The sequence below is a fragment of the Bombus pyrosoma genome, linkage group LG3 (genome assembly GCF_014825855.1).
Source record: "Bombus pyrosoma isolate SC7728 linkage group LG3, ASM1482585v1, whole genome shotgun sequence".
NCBI classification, from domain to species: Eukaryota; Metazoa; Arthropoda; class Insecta; order Hymenoptera; family Apidae; genus Bombus; species Bombus pyrosoma.
In genome coordinates this window covers 3,707,046-3,729,929 of record NC_057772.1, presented here as the reverse complement: position 1 = coordinate 3,729,929, position 22,884 = coordinate 3,707,046, and the positions used below count along the sequence as shown (strand labels likewise).

Here is a 22,884-nt window from a genome sequence, read left to right as displayed (position 1 = left end):
TCTCTTTTGTCGTCGTCTGATCGATGCCATCGGTACAGGAAACTTTGGACGTTATTATCGTCGCGATGACGAGCCGAAGCAAGGTCGACAGATCTCGAACGAGCATGTCGCGGTGGGAATTTTTGCAATTTTTCTTCGCGAAAGGAAGCGTAGATTTTACGCTCGTTCGTAGATCGCGAATGTTTATGTAAATTTATATTTTTGTATATTTTCTATTTTCCATTAACGCGCAAATATTCGCGATTTATTTCTTGCTTGGATAGATCTTTTCCTCTTCTTTTTATTCCTCAACATTTGGAATTCGTCGATTAAACGAAATTAAGAGACATCTTTTCCCTCGACGAACCACAAAACCTCGTTAGTTGAGAGATTGCCTCCGTCGAACAACTGCAAATGGACGTAATTTCTTCGAAATCGAGGATGACCATCGGTGATATTCTCGTCGAATGTCGATTTTCCAAAAAGATTCCCTCTGCGGAGAACAAGCGGTCGAATTAGTCAGCGTTCTAGTAGGCTGACTTAATTAACAGCGATCGTGCAATGGCCGTGTAATCGATGAAGCAGATTAGCAGGGTGCGATTAAAACGAATTAATTAAAAAGACTACTCTTTGAATTGCACGGGAACCCGACACCGCGATGCCTACCGCGTATTTCCGGATAATTGAACGATCTCGCGTTTCCGCAAATTGCGTATCTACCTTTGTTTTAGCTTCTGTTTCGTGCTACCATTCGTAACACAATTTGGCCATCGTTCCATCCGCTCGACGAAGAATACTTTGCAAGAAATCAATGTTCTTCGTGTCGATTTAAGAGGCAATCTCTTTTGGCAAAATTTATCGAAGCTTCTCCTCCGTATTATCCTGCTTTTCCTCCGATCTGTTTTTTTCTTCGACGCGTCAACTCTCACTCATTTACTCCATTTACCCTGGTCGTACAATGCACACAGACAATAACAGATGCGTTTCCTTTGTGACAAAAAAAGAAAAGACGACACGAAATACACGATACGCAGCGTCGAGAGGATCTTCGAGTTCGAAGAACGAAACAACGAGAACGGGAAGAATACATCGGAAGCGACGGTGCTGTTGCATTCTCGCCACGACTATTCGTCGAGCACCACCGTTTCTTTCTTTCTTTCTCCACCCCCTTTTCTCTTCTTTTTTTTCCATTCTACACCGTTACGCCCTTCCTCAGCAACCTTCTTCTCTCTGGGGCACACATTATCGATGTTTCTTTCACGTAATTAGCGAACCCCACACGCCATTTAGGGCGACGTTACATACGCGACGATTATCGATCTGTGGTCCAACGTGGATTGTGTATTTTCTCTCCTTTTTTTTCGCTTTGTTTTTTTTTTTTTTTTTTTTGTTTTCCCAACCCCTTTAATTCTCTTTGCATTTGTTTCGCAACGTGTCGAAACGTCGTTGGCCTATTTCGAATCTTTGATCTCCGATAGAATTTCTATTAGAATTTTTATCAAGACATATATTCCTCATAAAATTTACAATATTAATTATAAATCTTACATGTACAGAATTTCTATCAGAATTCATATTCGTTTAACGGAGATCTTAGCCTTACTTCGAGTCGTTCGTCTTGAGAAACTATTCGATAAACGTGCACGAATCTTTCTCGTTCCGCTTTCTTCGTGCATATTTTTATTTTGTTCGGATCGATTGGTTTTTATTTGCACGGAATAACGTTCGGGAAATTGAATTCTCCACATTTTTGGATGTTTCGCGATCACGTTATTGAATATCCAGCTTGCCACGGCTCATGTTCATCAGTACCAACCCCAACCGCTATCCGGTCGTTAACCCATTAATTAATTATCGTTAATTGGAGTACATACACGTCACTATGAAAGCCGATGATGATAGGCCAACGAATTTTGAATTTCTACCTGGAAATTCCTTTAGTACGTAATGATTAAAAAATTCAATTAGAGTTCAATTCAATTTTCGCAAACATAGGTAAATTTTATTAAGTCGAAAGAAATGGAAGATGTTTCGAGAAAATGGTTTTGAAAGGACATTCGCCAGGCCACAGATCGATTCGTTGCGATGTTCGATTTATTCTCTTGTTTAACTCTCACGATCTTACCAATGTGTTTTTGGAATGTGCCTGCTGTAAAATGCATCACGCTCTTAGTCTTGTTTTCTTGACGCACACCCCAAGTTTTGTATTGTACTAAATAGCGACCGGATGTCAGGTCTGGCTTCTGTAACCATCCAGTCGAATAAGCGGCTCTGGTTTTTAACTTCCGTTTTTGTACTCGCGCTAACCACACGTGCGACACTTGCACGGTAGTTGATTGTTTAATACTTATTCCGTTGTTGTTGTTGATTGTTGATGTTTTACTTGTTGCTCGTTGTATCAAGTTTTCTAGCCTGTAACCAGCTGCGCCAATAATTTTCTCTCTTTTGTACTAATCCCCACGGAGACCTCTGTTTCTTGAAGAGAGAGAGGAGCGCTCGATCGAAAGAGAAGGAGCAAGTAAGCTTGGAAAAACCCCCGGGAAAATTGTTAAATATTGTCAAAAATTTCGAACGTTCGTATCAGTATGGATATTTGAAGAAAAAAATTAGATTCTTTTCTGTAATTGATCCAGATATAAATGAATTTTTGCTTCATACTATTTTACAAAAATAATAAATATTCTATTTTATAATAATTATAATAATATCATTTTCTTCTACCGAATATTTAAAATCTCTATTTGTTATTTAAATTGAACGTGTTAAGTAAATTCTTATATTCTTATTGATATCGATGGTTAGTTGATCGTTGCAACCGAGCTTAACAAGCAAAAGATATTCCGTGAAACGCGAGTGTTGGCAAAAATCTGGAAATAAAAAGGAATTGTCTTGCTATCAGAATCTTAATTAACAGGCATATCTGGATTAATAGCTGAAGAAAGTTGGCCGAACGACGGAGAAGGAAACTTTACTTCGTTAAACGGACTAAATTACATTAACTGAACGCTTACTGATACACTTTGCTTTACAAGTCGCTTTTCCTTCTCTCTGAACTTTGTGACGGAAAAGCAAAAAAAGATCGTACGATAAAAGTGAGGGAGGAAAAGAAACAAAAGACGCGAGTCGCATAAACGCTCCTTGATCTCTTCGAGGCGGAAGTTGAACGTGGACCGACGCTGAAGTCTAAAGACAACGACTTAGTTGAGGCACACGCACACACGGTGACAGCTCGGACAAAAGGTAGGCAAGAAACATCAGTTTTTATTGCTTCACTGTCCGGATCAAAGGACCGAGAGAGTCTGTCTGCGATCAATCGAGGCCGGATACGCCGCCGATGCAAGCATTTCCGGGCGCCGAAAGAACCGTCGTCTTCCAAGAGTTCCATCAACGGAACGAGCTCCACGAACACCCGATTTCATCCTAATTGTCGCTCCAACAGTCGACCAAATTTCTCGCCTTTGATCGTTACATTGAAAGCTCCGCTCGTTCTCTGCCACCTTTCACGAAAGAATCGTCAATGACGATTTACCACTCTGCTCTATCGGAATTCGTGGCTGATCAGCCGGATTTTATCTTCCTATCTAAAATATCAGTTCTTCGTGGCTGATCAGCCGGATTTTATCTTCCTATCTAAAATATCCGTTCTTCCGAAAGGTTCAAACAAACTGTGTAGAAGCGTTGTTATCGAAATTTTTCAGTCGATTTCTGTCTTGTAATCTACACTCGTGTCGAGATCTATTTCGACTCTATGGTTTCTTAAGAGTTGTTGGAATGGAATTACATGTCATTCTTTGCCTGGTTCGTTGAACACGAATGACGGACACGTGTATTTTCAAGCGCCATGAGATGTTCCAAAGAGGTTCGTTGAACTTTGCTTCAGTCAAAATTTTGGCCATAGGCAATTTTGCCCAAACATTCGTCTAAACTATTTCATTCGAGGATATCATCCATCTTGGAAAGATGTAGATTCCTGGTGCACATTCAGAAACTCTTCTTAACCTTACGGAATTCACGTGCACGTTCTGCGTAACTTCCAACACTCCACGCAAATCTTTGGTATTTAGTTTATTCGATATCTTCGTCTTTTGGACTCATCTGCGTTCCAACGACATCTACGCTTTCAAGTTTTCCCCCGAAGAAAGAAATTTCCTCTTCTTCCTGAACTTGCCCAGGAGGAAAACGGCAAAGTACATGAAGACACGCGGCAACAGAACGCAGAAAAATATAACCAACGTGAGTTGGCACACGGGTCTCCCGCAAAATCTTTTGCATTTACTGCAAATATTTCTGAGTCTTGGAGCTTTCTGCCGTTCCTGCGGTAGAGAAAATTTTACTGCACTCGCAGGTGTGTCATCTTCCTTAGGTGTTATCCGATCGATGTTTATAGTAGGTTTGGAAAGTTTCACGGTCTGAGAAGTATCTACAGACGTAGAAGCAATTTCCATGCGTCGATTTTCATCAGCTGCAGCTGATGGACTATACTTAGACGCAGTTGATTTTCCAACATCCCTTTTCTCCAGATATTGGCTACTTTTCTTAGACTCTGTTCGACTGGATCGGTAACGCTGCAGCCAACTATTTATGAGAAAATCCGAATCTCCGCATCGTCGTTTCTCGGAGGAAAACGAATAACGTCGGTCCTTCTTCTTGCCGAAATCAGGTACATCCGACCGTACATCACGAGATTCGGATCTCCGTGCTTGCATGATCTTTGATTATTCTTTTAATTCATTCATCGATTCGTCGTTTTGATCTTCCCTTCAAACGTGCGATTCCGCTTGTCGCTCGAGCACTCGATGCTGAAATAGATATTTGAATGACTGAAACCGAACAAATCGGTAGGTCGTTACGATAGTTTCCCGCAAAGAAATCAATTTTCAAACGTCTGGTTAACTTGCACCGAATTTCCATGGGAATTTCAAAGGAATCGCCTTCTTTGGTGCAACGAGCGCTAGCGTTTCCAAGATTTTCCAAGCCTTCCTCCGTGGTCGAAAGTATCCCTGAGCCCGTTCAACTCCCCGAAATTCGTCTAATCTCGTCTCGTCGTCGTCCTTGGTTTGTCAACGATTTATCTCCAAAAAAAAAAGAAAAGAAAAAAGGAGAATATCGATGAACGTCGAAGAAAGTAGAGAAAGAGAAGAGCCAGCGAAGCGATTTTGGCCGGCAGCGGAAACGCTAACCGACGCTGTAAAAGCGCTACGAGAAGGTAGGCAAGCATTGGCATGTGCGTTTGTGTGTGTTGTTACAGCAGCGGCGCTGAGAGGAGTTGCCATCCAACGAGGAAGAGTGGGCGCTGCGAGAGCAGCCTTCCCGACCAGTGCAGCGGCGTTGGCTCTTGCCAGAAACCCGGGGCCGCTCGCAGCCGCGGCTGCGGCCACGGCTCTGCATCCCTTCGCACCTGCGTAAGTAGATTCCGACGTTCTGCGCCGTCCTCGACGCGCCAACCAACGATGGCAATTCAACGGTACTTTTGGTATTTCGAAGCCGCAGCGGGTAACTTTTAATCAGCGGAGTTGCTGGATCCGTGATCTATCAAATGGCGGAATTTCGAGGTTTTCAGTTTAAATGAAAAAGAGATTGGGAGGTCGCGTGTAATTGAAAATATAAATTATATCGTTGAAGCAGGGATTTTTGTAGATTTTAAAGGTACTCGTATATAAAAATGCATGGAAGGTAGAAAAATATGCGCGATTCCCGAAGTAGATTTTACTCGTTGTAATTTTATTACAGGTAAAAATGAATTTATGTTTAAATTATATCGGTTCAATTATGGTTGGTTATGGGAAAAGATTAATTTGCGCGAGAAGCTGAAATCTAACATTTCGGTAACGAATGTTGCTTCTCCGAGAGGCGAACGTAAAATTAATTCAAATCGTAAGACAAGAGGGAATAGAAAATTTAATAATTCGTTAGAATACACGTTTCTTTGTATCTTAACGAAACAACGTGTAATTCCTAGTAACACCGTGTTCGTGTAATTGTTGCGCATAAATTTCTCTGCTCGACGAATTATGCTTCTCAATGAATTAATCAGTGCCCTGTATTTTCCCCAATTTTTCTATGATCAGAAAATGCATGTTATTTATAAAACGGCCTCGTATATTTAGTCTGGCGATTATTGAATATAGAGGGGATAACGTTAAAGAGTAAGACGAAGTTTTAGTACACGAACAGCTCTGTAACAAAGTAGCAAAGTTCACTGGGTTCGAGGCATGTCTGGGGTCTTGGCACACACACAAGCTTTAATTGGAGCGGCAAAGTTTGTAAGTTGGAACAGTTACGTGAGAAAGTTTAAGAGATACACTGTTTAAGTCCGTGAATGGGAGATCGTATAGTTCACGAGGTGTTCAGAGTACAGAAGAAGTCGTTCAAGTGCTTGTTCTGGCACAAAGGATGGTGATATTCGTTGTACGAAGTTCGTGGTAGTTGTAGTTCTAGCCAGCTCGTTTCTGACAATGTTGTTTTAGAATGGATAGCGTAGTTGTCAACTGTCGTCGAGCAAACTATCCATCGTGTCACTTTAAAATCGTTAACATTGTCGATGATACGAATATCCTTACATATCGGACGTTTAATGAAATAGTAAAGGGTTTTCGCAAGTTTCTCAGAAGAGAATTTTTCTTCAAATTAAAAGATTTTTCAATCTTAATTACAACACAGATAGAAAATGAATAAACTTAACTTATTAACCGACTCGTTTCTAAAATATGTTTGCAAATTTCTATAATACGTTTCTGGAATCAAAAATTAATAAAATGCCATATTAAACTATCAGATTTCTACGGATACATATCTTTCAATAAAAAATATATCTTTTTTGCTGGAAATTGGCTTAGTAACTTGAATGACAAATCATCTTTTCTAATACGCGACTTCAGAATGAAATTACAAGTAATCTTTAAAACATGTATTATATATTACAATTAGTTTGACAAATTTGAATATTAACAAACATGAAACGAGATGTCTGGTCTTGGAGTTTTAGACAAGCTGACGGGTTAAAATTCAGGATCTCGAAATAAAATTACAAACCGTCCTATAAATACAAGATACACGATATAGCAAAAGCACTTTGCAACAGAGCTGTTTAATTAGATTTTCCTGAGTTCCTCGTCGGATGAAATATTTTTTAACGAGACTGGCGAATAAGGAATATCCGAGTTACTGACCCGGATTTCTTCGTACCTAAATCACGTTCCTCTCTCGAACGCAACAGCCGGCCACGTCGACGCCGTAGTTTCACGTGGAAATTCACACTTCGTTCAACAGCCGATCGAGTTTTGCGCGTCGACCGACGACCGTACAGAAATTCTGCCAATTTGTCGCCGCGGATCATCGAGTGTCATCGAAATCCAGCCCGCTCTTCTGGTTACCCACTGCGATCAGTCCTCTTGCATGTGTCTCGCTCGTTATAGTCTGCTTGTCTAAATCATCCTGCATGCACCGATGTAACCTTTCCACCAGGCCAATCGCAATTTTCTTTTCCCCAGAGAGAACCTTCTATAGAATGCACTTTAGAAAGCCTTTTAGTCAACGTAGATAAACCAATATTACGCGATAACGAAGCGTTTTTTTCTTGTAAACGTGAAAATACGATCGGTGGATAGTGGAGAAGGAGGTTTGCAAAGAAACTTGCTTGAAAGGAACTTGTTTGCAAGAAGGAATTATCAGAGGTTGAAGGAAGCCTCGAACGGATAAACGTGATCATCGTGAACTCGGTGCGGTTGATAGAGAAACTTTTATAGCGTTGATAATCTCGATGTTGAAATGGAAACGAAGTATGAGATTTATGGAGGATTTTAACAATTGATCGCTTAAGGATATATTAATTTGAAGAAATTTAGATACGCGACATTTTCTTATCATACTGCCTCTGATAATGTTATTTTTCTTCCGGAACGTCAATTGCATGTATTAATTAAATTTTTAGCTACAGTGTAGCTAATGTAAAGAAATGGATACTTTTCCAAGAGGATATTGGACAATGTGAATGATATTATAAAAATCCAATCCAAATCCGTAAAATAGAAAAACTGTACAATGAACGAAACACTGTAATTCGAGGATTCGTTGTAATTCCTATCATATAATTAATTAGGAAAGTTGAATTAATCGAATCGTAATTACTTGCAAATGTTACTAAATCGATAGTAGAAATTAAATGTTTCTTTTATAGAATTTCCTGAACAAATATAATTCTTAAGCGGTTAAAGAATGATAACAGGGTAAGTTACGTGCAGCGATAGATCGTTTAGAATGATTCCTTAATTTTTCACGACAAAGGAATTTTCATTAGTTTCCGTCGGTGAAGGCGAACAAATACGCGTTCGCGCGTCGATAAATAGCATGGCTCGTTAATTAAACAATTTCGCACGGCGCGAACCGGATAAAAGGGGATGATGGAAAATTTCGAAGCCGTCGATGTTTCCGCGTGGCAACCATATTTTCCCACCGATCAATCGTCAGTTTTATTACTCATAAATAAGAGTGGTATTCCCGTACGTTCGTAAATCGTTGAAATCGTTCGTTACTCTTCTTCGATCCACCGATCACGCCGATGATACCGACACGTTTTTAATGGAAGAACACGCCGGTTGTGATTTATGAATTTTCGTTGACCTCGCTCGAATACACGCTGATAACCGGCGACGAATAAAATCGACGGGAAAATGGAGATGGCGAAAGAGAAACTTTCGTCTCTCGTAAAATCGATCGACTCGGAACGTTCTCTCGTTCGATTCGAAACAAAAATCACAAAATATGATTGTTCGAAAGAAAGCTTCGATGAGTACGCCACGGCTCATAAATATTTCGACACTTTGATAGAGCTTAGCAATAGATAAATTGAACTTCTGCTTGGAAAAATTAACAGTAACGTATTAAATCGTGTAATTGTGTTTTACTCGCTATTTGGAATAATGTCGGTGTTCGTGTTGTGCCAGTCGACGAAGAACGTCAACTCCTAATTTAGAAAATTAAACAATCTGCAGATAACGAGCTTTCCAAACAACGAAATAATTCCGCAAACTTTGACAATCACGAGCGTCGATTTTGTTATTGCACAGTAGACTTTAAAAATGAGCATCGATAAATCCTTTTTTTCCAAAACTTACGATCAAATTATATCCTGCCGAAGGAAACCAAGTGCGTGATATTTTTGAGTTACAGCGTACAGCGATTTTTGACGGTTCAAAATTTCAAAAAAATCATTCCGTGACCTATTGAGAAACGGTTTTGATATAATTGTCGAGAATCGAACGAGAGCATCAAATAACTCGACGAACAAATACGTCAGGTATAAGAGACGAGTTCGAGACTAGTGGCACGCGTTCGATTTCGCAATTTGATCGAACGCAGCGATTCTTTCATTCGTCAAATGGGTAAAATTCATCGAGTCGCGAGAACAACGTGGTCCTCGATCGAATAAAAAAGATTAAATCATATCCTTTGACGCTGTATATCGTGTCGATCGTGGAACTCGAAGCTTCTAACAAGACGAGAGCACTCGACGCTCGAATTGTGTTTCGAATGCCACGGGAAACGAAATTTTTGTCAACGTTTCGTTTACAGAGAATCGAAGGCAACCAGCCTCTTTTCAACGACGAAGACGCGTGCGTTTCGAACGTTGAAATCTCCAAGAAAAATCTGTTATTTCATCGAATAATTTAATCGGGAAAATTTAATTCGATACAAGTTTAAGTGAAGTTGAAACAAGTTGGAACAAAAGATAAATTGAATAAAAGAAGGGCAGGGCTAAAAGCTTTAAAAAAGAAACAAACGATTTATACTTCATTTTGAAGGAAAACGAAACACGCACCAAAAAAAAGAAAAAAGAAAGAAAAATATAAAGAAAAACATATTGAAAAATATCGAGAAATAATCGAAAAGATGCTGGTTGCGTGGAAATTCGTGCACATATACAAAACTAACATTGGTGATTTTTATTTTGCAGCGTTTATTACGACCCGTTCCTAGCTGCACACGCGGCGACACAGGATCCCAACTACAGGCTACAGGTGAGACACGAGATTTCCCTGATTTTCCGCCGGAAATTGTCGCCGGTGCTCTGTTTCCGGGGCGCGAACGACGACGAATGAGTTTTTAATTAAATCGAGCGACGCCCCTCGGCCAGATTGAAACGTCAGCCCGCTTAATCGATCACCTTTCAGACGCTGCCGATAGATTATCGTGAATTAATTGGTAAACGAATCCCGGTTGATCGTTGTTTGCGTATCGATTTTCTTCATCGATCTACTCGACAAGCATAAAATTGAACACGGTCCAACCAACCACCTGAAACTTCCAAATTAGTAAGCGTTTTTCGATGTTCCACTTTGGTTACACGTTCCGTGTAAATAAATGGCAATTATTCTTTCTAAAACTACGAACCATATGTTCGCAATAATTAGTTTCTAACTTCTATGCAAACTTTCGTATCTATAGAATTATCGAAATGTTAATTTGATATAGAAAAATGATCAGAAAGAATTGACAAATTGCGCGGATATTGGCAAAGACGCGATTGGAAATTCGTCACGGACAATGATTTCGCCACTCCAAAATGAAGTAGCCTTTGTAGCCACACCGATCGACCAGGAAACGGCGTTTTCACGTGACAATGGCGAACCGGTCGGTCGTTCTTATCCCCTAGCAAAAGGGAGAGTTCATTGTTACCGATAAAAAAAGCTGCCTTTTTTAATCGATACGTCGTCGATCGTGTCGCGGAAACAGAGCACGAGACGCGGTCAAAAACGAAAAAAAAAAAAAAAAGAGAAAAAGCGAGGAAAGGGTAAAAACAAACATCAAAACGAACAAAAAGAAAAAAGAAACAAAACTATAGACGAAAAAGATAGAAGGGGGAAAGAGAGAGAACTAGAACAAAGAGAAAAGAAGGCAGAGGAATATTGACTAAAGTCTGCAACTGTTCCGGACCCGTTTAGCTGGAATGGCCTCAAGCAACAGCTGACGTTAGTTGACACGTTTTGCCAGGCTTGCACACACGTGAAACGCAGAGAATCCCGATAACAATTACGCCATCCCTATCTCGTCCCTACGTTCTTTCATCTGCCGTCACTCTCGTCCATCTTTTTTTCATCCGCCTGTTCGTCCATTTTTTCTTCTCTTCTTTTCTTTTTTTTTCGGTTTTTTCATTCCTCCCTTTTTTTCACCATCTCTCGTTTCTCTTTCGTGCCTTCCACCGTATACGCGAAAAATCTACCGGTAAATCTCGTTCGAACGAGATAGAAAGAAAATTATAAAACAAGCGGGAGGCAACGAGGAATTGCAAAAGAGCAGACACAGGAAACGGGTAACGACAGCTATCGTTTTTGAGCTTTACTTCCTCGACAGCCGGTTTGCAGCTCGCCACCGCGCCGGATGAAAATTAATTTCGAACACCGCGCTCATTTCGCCAACTGTCCTCTTGTTTCGACGTCATTCCGTTACAAAAATCCGCTCTGGTAATATGGCAACGACATACAGCGGGAGAAATTAGATTTTCGAATATATTCCAGGTCCTTTTCGATGCTCTTTTTTGTTTATAAATGTAGATGGGTTCATTTTTTGTACGTTAAGAGGAGTAAGTGAGATCGATGCTCTTTTGCAATTTCGGGGAACAGCGTTTGTTGATACTTTGACACGTTCAGAAAACTTGATTTAAAAAATCTATATTTTTAATAGTTCAAACGTAATCGATCGCGCTCAAATACCTGTCAAATTTTGACTAATGGAATGCCAGTGAACTGGGTCGAACGTGTCAGCATTCTCGATTTTACGTAATAAAATCTGTTTCTCTAAATATATTACTATTTCGCGGTATTTTAACAAGAGACGTTTTCAAATTTTACATTTCACAAAGATTATATTTCTCATTTTATTTATCTTCCCCCTTTGGAGACCCTTGGAAAGCGTCTCTTGCGATTCAATCATCGCACCATATCGCGTCGCAAGATCGTGCAGCATCTTGTTGCATTTTGCCGCCTGATCTCTCTCCATCCACTCATTTTCCACCCCTTCTTTTTCACTCATTCTCTCTTCACATTTACTCGAAGTATCAAAATATACAAAACACCGTGGACACGAAATCGATTTTACCATTCAAATGCGATTCACACAGACACTAAACGAACATATATAGATTCGTTTCTAGGTTCTATCACACTGACGATAATAATAACGATAATGATAATATTAAGCAACGACCACACCAACGACAACGATCCCTCGTTAAACGCGACGCCATATTAAAATCTACCCGAATCTGGCCGGAATTTCTTTTCAGGTTTGCCGTTTGTGTTTCAGGCTAAAGCACCCGCTCTGGAGGTAGGAATTTTAAGGGTCCGCCCTGAGTGATTTTTCTTCGCCCGTTGTTTGTCTATTATTATCTTCTTCCTGTTTTTTTTTTTCATTATTTGTTTAACTATTTGTCCCCCTTTTTTTTTCTTCTCTCCTGTCCTGTCTTCTTGGTGGTTTCTCTCGTTTGGAGCTGGCCGATCAGGAGTGCTCACCGATCGTCGTACCAACGTCTCACATCTGTATCACACTTTACTTTCTCCGTTTAATACAGACAACGATTTATTTATTTATTTATTTATTTATTTTTACTCTTCCTTTCTGTTTTACGATCCCAAGTATTATGAATACAGTCTGTCTCTGTCGTTGCGGTTCTTTAAGCTTCTCCCTCTGTTCTGTGCATCTTCCCCGAATGTTTAATATCTATATCTCCCTCTTACTCCTTCTTCTGTATCAATGTAATGCATGTGATTGGTAGTTTTTGTTTTTCTTCTCTTTTTTTCGTTATTATTACTTTTGCTCCTACCCTCTGTTCTTTATTGTTAGAAAGTGATACTTTTATTCTCTTCCATGGGTTTGTCGCTTTTACGTAGACATACACGCGATATTGTACGTTAAGAATATTAGAGTATATAGGAAGTAATGTGTGTATCATAATTTTCAAACGGAGAAAAAATATTCCTCGCCGACCCGACAACTGCAACTTTCTTCCAACGATTATCACAAGAGAATCGTCGATTACTGTTTTTGAATAGCTCTAACATCGTCCTTCAGTGTGATGCAGAAATATCGACAAAGATTCGCTATTTCCTTTTTTACCCTTCGTTGTTTTTCCCTTCCACATACGCTGCTAGCTACATACGAGTATCAGATACATTTACTGGCAATCTTCAATAAATTTTACGTTTTATTAATTTACATAATAATTTACATAAGCGGCGGCGTAGCGCTGTAGAATCACGAGAATTGGAATTCAAGCGTGTATTTTAAATTTTAGTTTGAAAATTAATTAGCTTATAACTTTGTTCGCCAGCGTGATACACTTTCATAACTCGGAGAATCAACTTTTTACAATAGTATGCGTAATCATCGACTTGTTAAGTAGCCAGAAAAGTGTCTGGAGAAATTAATTTCGTTGAAACGGGAAAAAGCGCGGCGAACTTTCCAGTCAGAATATACGCGAAAGTAAAAAGAAGCGTAAAATAGGCCAATTATCTGGCAAGTTTGAAATTTCCTTTGTTTCTGCATCCTCCCTCTCCATTAATAATACGAAGATGAGACGCGTCTGAGCTGCAAGCAACGGCTGCAATTGGTGAGCACTCCGCGGACCCGGCGAGTATCTTAGAAAGAGTTGTTTAGCTAGTTTAGAGTTGCTCCGAGTTCACCCATCCCACCACAAACCGACACACCCCATGGCGGCAGATTCAACCCCTTGAAATTAGTTCTCTGCCCGGCGACTTAATCGAGAACGTGTTAGCGAAGCCGAGTTGTCGCGCAACGGGGTGGTTCCTCCAAAGCTTTTGACGGAAACCGTCGTCGATGTAGTGACTGCTGGAATTCGAGATGCTCGACGAGGCACTCGAGGCGTCGTCGAGCATCGTCGAACCTCGCCCCGTCTCGTGCACTCGATTCTCGAAACGTCAAGTCGATAGTTCGAACCCATCTACGGATATCAAGCTCGAAGCTTTCGAGGGATGACTGAGAATCCTGCAAGATCATTTGCAATTTGATAGAGCTTAATATCTTGCGTCTGTTGTGTTTCGTTGGCGTTTCAACGTTTATGCTTTAGTTGCGATCGTATCGATTGTACATGAACTGTAATCTTTATGCAAATTCAAACGGAGAGTCTGAACAGTGATTTGTGTTTCAGCTGCTAGAAATTAGAACGAGTATTCTACTGTAGAATTCTGTTTACGTAGACTCCGTTTGTTCGAACGAAACCTTAGTAAATTTCGCGAGATAAAGAAATAATTGTTCGTTAAATTGTTTATTCTCGTGTCCCGATGATTTTATTAAGCGATCGAAGTATTTCTGTCGAGCATATCGATTTTCACAGCGAGAAACTTTCCACGTTAGATACGTTTCATCGTAGTTGCGTTCATCGCACGCGTCATGTACATTACGTACGTAGCTTGCTGGAATCGGTGATCGAGTTTTGAAAAGGATCGTCACATTCTCGTGGAAATTTCACCGCCCCGTGTCTTTGTAGAGCTGAACGTAAACGTTTTCTTTGCGTGCACATAGGACGCATGTCTCTTTCCCTTAGGAATATTAGACTAAAGAATATTAGTAGAATCTCATTATATTCCTGAAATACATTAGGAGAAACGTTTTGATTCTTGAATCGCGGTTAACTTTGTCAGAACTATTTGATAAAGCCAGCTTGTAACATTAATTCATTTTAGAATCGTTCCTTCCAACGCACGCCAATGTACGCTCCATCTAATGTACTCGATCTAATTTCGAACATTTAATCGGATATCGGAATTATAAATTGAAAAGATCTGAGATTCGGTGCCTCAAATTCCCCCAAATTTTCGTATCACAGTAAAAGAACAAAATTATACCGCAACGTGTATACTCAAGAAATTTATCTCTAATTTCGGTCTAGAAATTTCGAGAGCCTGACGTTGTTCGTCCGCTTGAAAGTCGTCCGCTGTTCGTGTAAAAATGAAGTAGAACCGAAATTGCAGCAAAAACAAAAACGCGTCTTCGATTAGGAGCAACGGCTGTACAAACAAACTGGTGGTCGAACAATTTTCACGTCGAACAGTTAGGGTTAAGAAAAAGGACAACGTAAAAGAGCAGGAAGGGGGTTGCAAATCGGTTCTCCGCGGGATGAAATGTAAATGGAGCACGAGCGATCGACCGAGTAAATCGAGAAGCGAAAGAATGCAACGTCGTAAATTTGCGAAAGACAGGCGTGCGTGGAATCGCGGCCACGGAATTTTCCGTGGCTAATTTCCTGCTCGGGACCCCGCCAACGATTCGATTTCTTTCTGGTGGCACCGGCGTACCGGTTCGTCTTTATTCGCCTCACGGAACCGGCCACGGGGGATCCTGGTTGTCGGCCAGGATTTACGAGCTTTTCAGGAAGAGAGCCAGTGGTCCGCGCGGAAGCCTGCCTCTTCTCTCTTCATAAATCAACGTCGCGTCATTTCGTGCGTCCGACAGCTTCATTCCGGCTATTTCGCTGAGCTTCCGTCTTCCAAGCTGCCCTGTTAAATACGATAATTATTATTCTGTGGAAAAAAGAAATTGAGGATTTAATATTGTTGTTGGGAGAATGGAGAGCTTAGCGGGATAAACTATGATAGAAGTCGATACCGCTACCAATTGCACTAGAAATTACGGTTGCGCGAGTCGAAGTTCTGAGAATTTATATATAATAAGTTATTTTAACTTTTAAACGTGCCATCCTTTTAGTTCCGTGATTAATTAAATTATAATTTCGTCGTTAAACGTCACACCGTTCGACGAACTGGAAAAATATAATGAACTTTTTCTGATGATAAACGAAGAACATTATTTTCATAGTCATAATCATATTTCAATTATTCGTTTCTTGTGAGAATTGACAGGGAACTGAATATCGTTCTGATTCCTGCAATTTCGAAATGAAGAATTTTTAAAAACAGTTGTTCCAATTAAAAGCAATCGCAATTGTCCAATACTCTAGCTGTTTAAAGCTTCGTTTACATTAAATTTTCAATGTTTACGTATCTATAGACAGCCTAATAAAGTAAATTGCAACGAAAGTCGATACCGACGTCGATAATTAACGTTTCAATTATTTCACAAAGGACGAAAATATAGTTGTTCGGTATCCAAAGCATTGGACAAATTGCACGAAATTCCGCACGGCCGTCGAAATTTTTCCGACCAATTAGGACGCATCGACTTCAATTTCCGAGCTAGTTGAAACAAAATCAGCCCCGCGTGGCGGTGAAAGTGGATCGAGCATAGGACGAAAGGGGAGTAATTATCCAAACACGTTCCCGTGGCTACCGGTGAAACGTTATGTCGGGAAAAGAGGAGATCGTTAACGTAACATCTGACCCGTGAAGCAGGCCGGCGTAAACGCGATATCCCCGTTGCGGTTTTGTCGTATCACGGAACGGAGGTTCAGCGAGGAATAGGGAGACGGAAACGGACATGGAAAAAGGAAAACGATCGGCGGGCAACTACGCGATGAACGTTGTAACGCTGGTTTCCAGCCACCTTTGCATCCACCCTTGAAAATAACCGAGAGTTAATTGACCCTGCGGCGATGCACCTTTTAACCACGCTGGAATTAAGTATCGTACGCGAGCAGTTTCGTGTCGAAATGTTCTACAGAGATGGCAACTCGTATCTCGTTGAATATATTTTCGACTCGATGGAAATATAGAAGTTTGGGATGCAAGAAATTTTCAGACTTTAACGTCGCTCGAGTAGAAGTAGATAAGCCCGGCATTGGTCAGACGTCAACGCTGGGCTCGCACGTTCTGAATATTTCGTTTCCAAAGGAGTAAATTAATATCCTGGAATCTTCTCACGGAAAATCTGACTTTCTATTTCATCCGAATTCTAGCATTCGTAATTTTATTCGAAAGTAAAAGTAGAATCTCTGTATTTGTCAGGCATCGTTTCTATGCTTTCGACATTCCGAAATTCACGTTCTCAGAGGAGTGAAATCGCGATATAGTATAATTTTCTCGAAGAATTATCACCATTATTTAACTATTTAAAATTCGGTATTTACGTCTTGGACGTTGGCTTGAAGTAGATACTCCTTGCGTTGCTTTTTCCCCAAGCAGTAAACTGACGATGTTATGGATGTTATAATTGTGTAAGAATTATTACTATTGTTCTTCGATTTTATCAGAACTGACATTGATTAGACATCAGCTACAGGCTTTCAATATTCCAAAAGCTTCTCTCAGAAGCCAATATCGTTGAATCCTCTAACCGTGTACTAGATATCGAAGTTCTGGCTTTCTATTTCATCAGAATTCATTGTCCACAACTTCGATGAACAGTGGAAGTAGATTGTCCCCGCATTGGTCAGACGTTGATCCTAGGCTTTCGATACTTCAAAAATAAACTAAATCAACAGCACCATAGTATCTTCGCAAAGGATTGTCACTATTTGCTAATGAAAATGACACTATTAAACTATTTTCTCGATTAATCGAATTAAGTTTAACGTGTAACAAGTTTACTTCATGAACACAGATAGGTTCACAAAAGTACACGTTCGAAGATTCCCTAAATGTATTATGCGCATCGTACGAAACTAGTGAAATTTCAAAATGTTTATCAAGCACATATAATACGGTCGTAAAAATTTCCAATTTCCATAAATGTCGAAATACTTTTGTTGGCCGATGTACGTGGCGGTGGTCCATTTTCGAATCTCACTGACTGTGTGTTGTGAAAGGCAGCAAGGTAATAAAGTTGCAGGATTTCAAGGAACGTTAAATAATTTCCACGGTTGGAGTGGTCGGTTGGCTAAACAGCGTGTGCAGAATAGGGCAGACCAACCGAGAGTCACTTGACCCACATACCACGATGTATCCCGGTCGAAAATCGCGCAACCAGCAACGTGTCTCGCATTTGGAAATGAACCGCGACCCAGAAACTTTCCCCTGAGTTTTTCCCGTCTACAGGAACGTCGGCCATGGATTCTTATTTCCGTTGTCGCGCTCCAGCCTCGACCTTCTATCGCAGTACGCACCGACCTGTTCCACGAGTTGCTGGCGCCGTTGAAACCGTGTTTCCGCTTCTTTCACTCGGTGTTCTTCGTTCACCGGAGAGGAGAATTGTTAACGAAAGTTTCGCGACGATCGAGGATAGGTAGGGCACCTTATTCCTGGTATTTCAGGTGATGTTGACGAAACGTTAACGATATTTTTATCGTGGAAAACTATTTCTTTCCTCTGGTCATTGTTTCTTCAGTTTCTATCGTATTTGTCATTTATTCGTTGAACTGTCGTTAAAGATCCGAGAGCAGAAAGTTAAGGTATTTAAAAGAGAGATAGATTACTTGGAATTTGGACTTGTTTCAACGGGATGAATTTTGTTTCTGTATAAAGAGATTGAATGACGTTGGCGTTTCTTAAATTAGACACTCGTGAGAGGAGAAATCAAGTACAATTATTGCACAAAAAGCATATGATGTATGATTTATGAGGAGTTTGCTCGATGCACACGTTGCGAAAGAAAACGACGTGCTTGGAAAGCATCATTAATCATCGCGTCTTGAAAAACGTTCGCTTATTTGGCAAGTGAGCGTTCCATCTCGAAGGGGTTTGCAAGGTGCGCTCTAAATTCCCCCTTGTATGGTAGAAATTCTCTATTTAATTTAAAAAATCTTCCTCGTACCTGGAATATCGAATCTCCTATAAAATTTGTCACGAAAATTTTCATACTTGATTACTGCTATCGTACTTGTGAATCGGAGACAAATTTTTAAACAGAAAAGAAACGACAAACTGCGTAAAATATCATAAGTTAAAGAAAGCAATAATTGAAAAAGATAATATCATGGCAAAAATAAAAATTCTACCAGAAGATATATAACCGAAGAATAACAATATCTTAGTAGCGACAAATGTTTTATAGAGAAGAAAATCAAAAATCGTGTACCTAAGAAGATATGCAATTTGTCGCAGGTTCGTGGAACGCATATAGTTAATTAAAAGACCCTAATCTAGCAAATGGTTCACGTTTCATTAGCGGGAGAACCGGTAGACGAATTCTCGACTTGCGGCTAACGATTTCGTTTAAGAAAGAGAATAATATGATCGCAGAATTACAAGCGGGGCAAAAGAGTTTAATAAAACGGAACAGAACTAAAGGCGAGATTTAATTTCGGTGCACTTAAGCGCTCTCCCATAGATGGTGACGGAATAAGCCTGGCTTCAATCCGTCGAATGGATAATTCCATGAAAATCACCAGAAGTGGATACACTTCTCGCTACGAACGTCAAATAGAATTGCAGAATATTACATGAAAAGGAACTCTAAGGATCCATTTCTCTTGGGAATTCATGGAATTAAGTTTAACCAAATTTTTATATTCTTGTATCGTATTTCTATATTTTATCGGATATGAGAGTAACGTTTTTTATATTTTCTTTTCTTTTTTAATATGCAAAGTATCGAACCTACATATATTTTTCATCGTGTCGAGGAGAAATTCTCTTATGCTCGAGCGTCGCTATTCGACGACGCGAGATGAAAATAGCGTAAAAGCGTTTTGACAGGCAAAATCCCGTGATAGAAAGATATCTTTAGAGAAGATACACTTGTATTCTAGATGCATGCACGTAGATTTCGCGTTTCCCCCGAGAATGAATGGTACACTCGATGGATATGTCTTAATCTCGACGTGAACATCGATACTCGCCGCGTTCGAAAGTTATCCGAGACAGTTAACATCTCGTAACTAAATCACTCTTGGCATTTCATTTTCCCTTTAGAATTCTATTATCGTACGATAAAACGTCTAATTTCTTCCTGTGAGAAAAATAAAATAAAATTGGTTTCTTCTTTAAAGAAAAATTTATTTGACCGCCTCTTTAAAAGAGACCTTTGATTAGTTAAATAAACGATAAAGAGTACATTGGTACGTTATTATCGCGGAAATCGATTTCGACGAGTAAATAACATGTAATCATTTTCGCATCATTCTCTGTACATAAATCACGCCTCCTTGAGCTTTGATCGACAGAAAGCAGTAGCTTCGAGAACCACATTTAGCTGAGTGCTCGAAACTTTTTACTATCTGCACCGTGTGGCATATGGATGAAACAGCGTTCGTTGTTCAAACAGCGCTCAAAATAAAAGTTCCCGGCCGCGTAAACAACGTCGTAAAAAATATCGTGAATGAACGATGCACGCCTGTCTCATCCATATGCTTTAGAAACGCATCTATAAAAGTCGTTGCACGTTGTAGAAATTAAAAAAAAGAAAAAAGTAAAAACACCCTACTTTGTTAAAAACTCTGCAAACCTATGGAACTCTCCAGTGATTAAAGAGATTACAAACATGTCTTTACTCCTTCCACACCTTGTACAGAAAACCATAAAGTACATAAAGCAATTTCCTATCAAAAGAAAAACCATGAATTATCCAAGGAATCCATAGATATATCGAGATCGTAAATTACGTTGTCGAATGATTCCATCCACCGACGTATTTATGTCCAGGGTTGCACACATTTTACAGCAACCCTTTGAATTCCAGACTACAAAAATTTTGTATTAAAAGCGCGTTGCTCTTTCATCATAGGCTACTTTGTTTTTCTTTTCTTTTTTTTTTTTCTAAAATGTCTTCGATTATTTGCGATCTTTTAGTCGCGTCTTACAAAGAACCATTGAAATCCTCAAAATTACATCGTCGTAAATCTAAACAATCTTCATAACAACATTCAGAATACAGTAGGAAAAATATTCAGTGCAAGGAGAAATGTAAACTTTTATCCATATTTTTTCTGCAAAAGAATGTCTACATATTTTACCAAAAAATCCCGAAGATATCGTAAATCTCTACAAAATTCCTATAGAAAATTATCTTATCCAATTGTTCCGATGGTTCTAATATTAAACACTCTTTACCATCAACTACCCCTATTTCATTTTACGCTTGTTTCACGAACCAATCTAAAGATCAAACAATTCCTTCATCAAAACTACTACCTCGCGCCTAACCCCTAAGGAGTAAAGGCCATAAACAATCTATGAATGGAGAGTTCCAATATTTGCGAAGCGTGCAGGGACGTTTATGAAGTAAACGCGGGAAGAGGACGCGTTAGTACCGTTTCTCCGCTAGGACATCCTGTCTGGTCTGTCTTGGAGCTTGCTTGAGCCTTGCATGGCGGGTCATGGTTCCTGTTTCAGGCCGCGGCAGCAGCAGCTGCAGCGTCACCGTTGCTGAAGACGCCCCTCTCGACAGCTCAGCAGGCCACCTACGCAGCTGCAGCGACCTACACGGCAGTGGCTGCGCGCGCATACAGCGCAGCTGCAGCTGCGGCACAACCGGTCGCAGGATATGCCGCAGTCGCGGGGTAAGCGCACCGCTACTCCCTTCGAAAGGCCTCCTTCGCCTTATCCCTCGGGCTCTGTTCTCCTTATCTTCTCTTCCTCCTTTATGCTACATACTATAACCCTTACGGTCTTCGACATCGCGTGGGATCTCCTTTTTATTTTCCTTCTTTCGAGACGAAACGCGCTTTTCAACCACGACCGACGAAGAGATTCGGTTTAATTATTAAGCGATTTGAACTTTTTTTCAATTTTATCGGGAGCTAGTAATTATGGAGGAATTAGCTGGAATTTCGTTAATTGAATATTAGTCGATTGCCTTTTAAGGAACATGAATCTTCGGATATTGGGATTTTTTTTTTTTATTATTTCTTTTATTAATAATTCCGATATAAGAGATTTGCTTTGATTATTTAATTTAGTAGAGTTGCATCGATACTCGAATTATAAAGAGATTAATTCTTGAGGATTTTCTAATCGGATTTTAGTCACTTGTTTTTTTAAGGCATTTAATAGTATAATGTAATAGTATGATAGTAGCATTATCGATATAAGAGATTTGCTTCGATCATTTCGACAATGTTAACGTTGTATTGATACTGCGATTACGAAGAAACTAATCGAGGAAATTCAATGAGGTTTTTGTAATTGGTTTTCAATTGATTATTTTTTTCAGGGATTCTAACCCTTTGACTTTTGGGAATTTTTGTGATATCATTGGATTTCGTTTGGTTATTTCGGGGAGGGTAGTTTTGCTAGGAATTAACGCTGCAATTATGGGGAAATTAATTTCTCAGAATTTTAGACTCTGATTTTGGTCGATTATTTTTTTTAAAGGATTCCTACCCTTCGATATAAAATGTTACAGATGAGATCGAAGATTCTTACGATATCATTTTGCTTTTATTTTTTATTTGTTCGTGAATCGAGAAGACTGTATCAATTATAATTCTATATTTATCATATTCTACAAATCTAACTTCAGATATACGGAAAAAGATGTACAGTCGGAGACCATTCCTTCCAGAAGAACTCGTCGTCGTGGTCGAGCTCTTAGGAGTCGCAGACACGTCGAAAGTCAACAACCTGATGATACTCCTACCGAAAAACTTGATAGTCCTATCGAAAATCCTTAGATAACATCCTAAGTTTGTATCTCCTTTTATCTGCTTATCCTTTATTCCTTAATAGGCATCGATTAATTTACAATTACAGAACGGATGCTTAATATGTTTCAATGTTGATGTTTACAGTTACGGGCGTGAATACGCCGATCCCTACCTTGGACATGGTATTGGACCAGTAGCTGGCTATGGGGTAAATGCAATTTTTCACCTCTCAAAATGATAAATAGATGGAATAATTTCAATTCCTGATAGTCTTGTAAATTTATCGTTGACAATTAATAACTAAACTATTTCTTTTATTTCTAAACATTTTCGTCAATTTATTACTAATAATTCATAACTAGTATATAGATGTTCATGGAAATGTATAATTTCGTGAAATTAAGCAAAAATTCTCTTTCTATTTAGCTCATTCAATTTTATAGCAAGTACTGTACTTTGGATATTTCAAATATCTC

General features: G+C 39.6%; 1 protein-coding gene across 1 annotated transcript in view; it reads left to right on the top strand.

Annotated features, from left to right (window-relative positions):
* LOC122577977 overlaps positions 1-22,884 on the top strand; it is a 351,338-nt gene that overhangs the window by 321,303 nt on the left and 7,151 nt on the right. Inside the window, exons 22-26 of the mRNA XM_043749756.1 lie at positions 5,228-5,381; positions 9,932-9,995; positions 12,280-12,300; positions 21,156-21,322; positions 22,553-22,616. Coding sequence (XP_043605691.1) covers positions 5,228-5,381; positions 9,932-9,995; positions 12,280-12,300; positions 21,156-21,322; positions 22,553-22,616 — 470 coding nt within the window. The remainder of the gene's footprint in view (positions 1-5,227; positions 5,382-9,931; positions 9,996-12,279; positions 12,301-21,155; positions 21,323-22,552; positions 22,617-22,884) is intronic.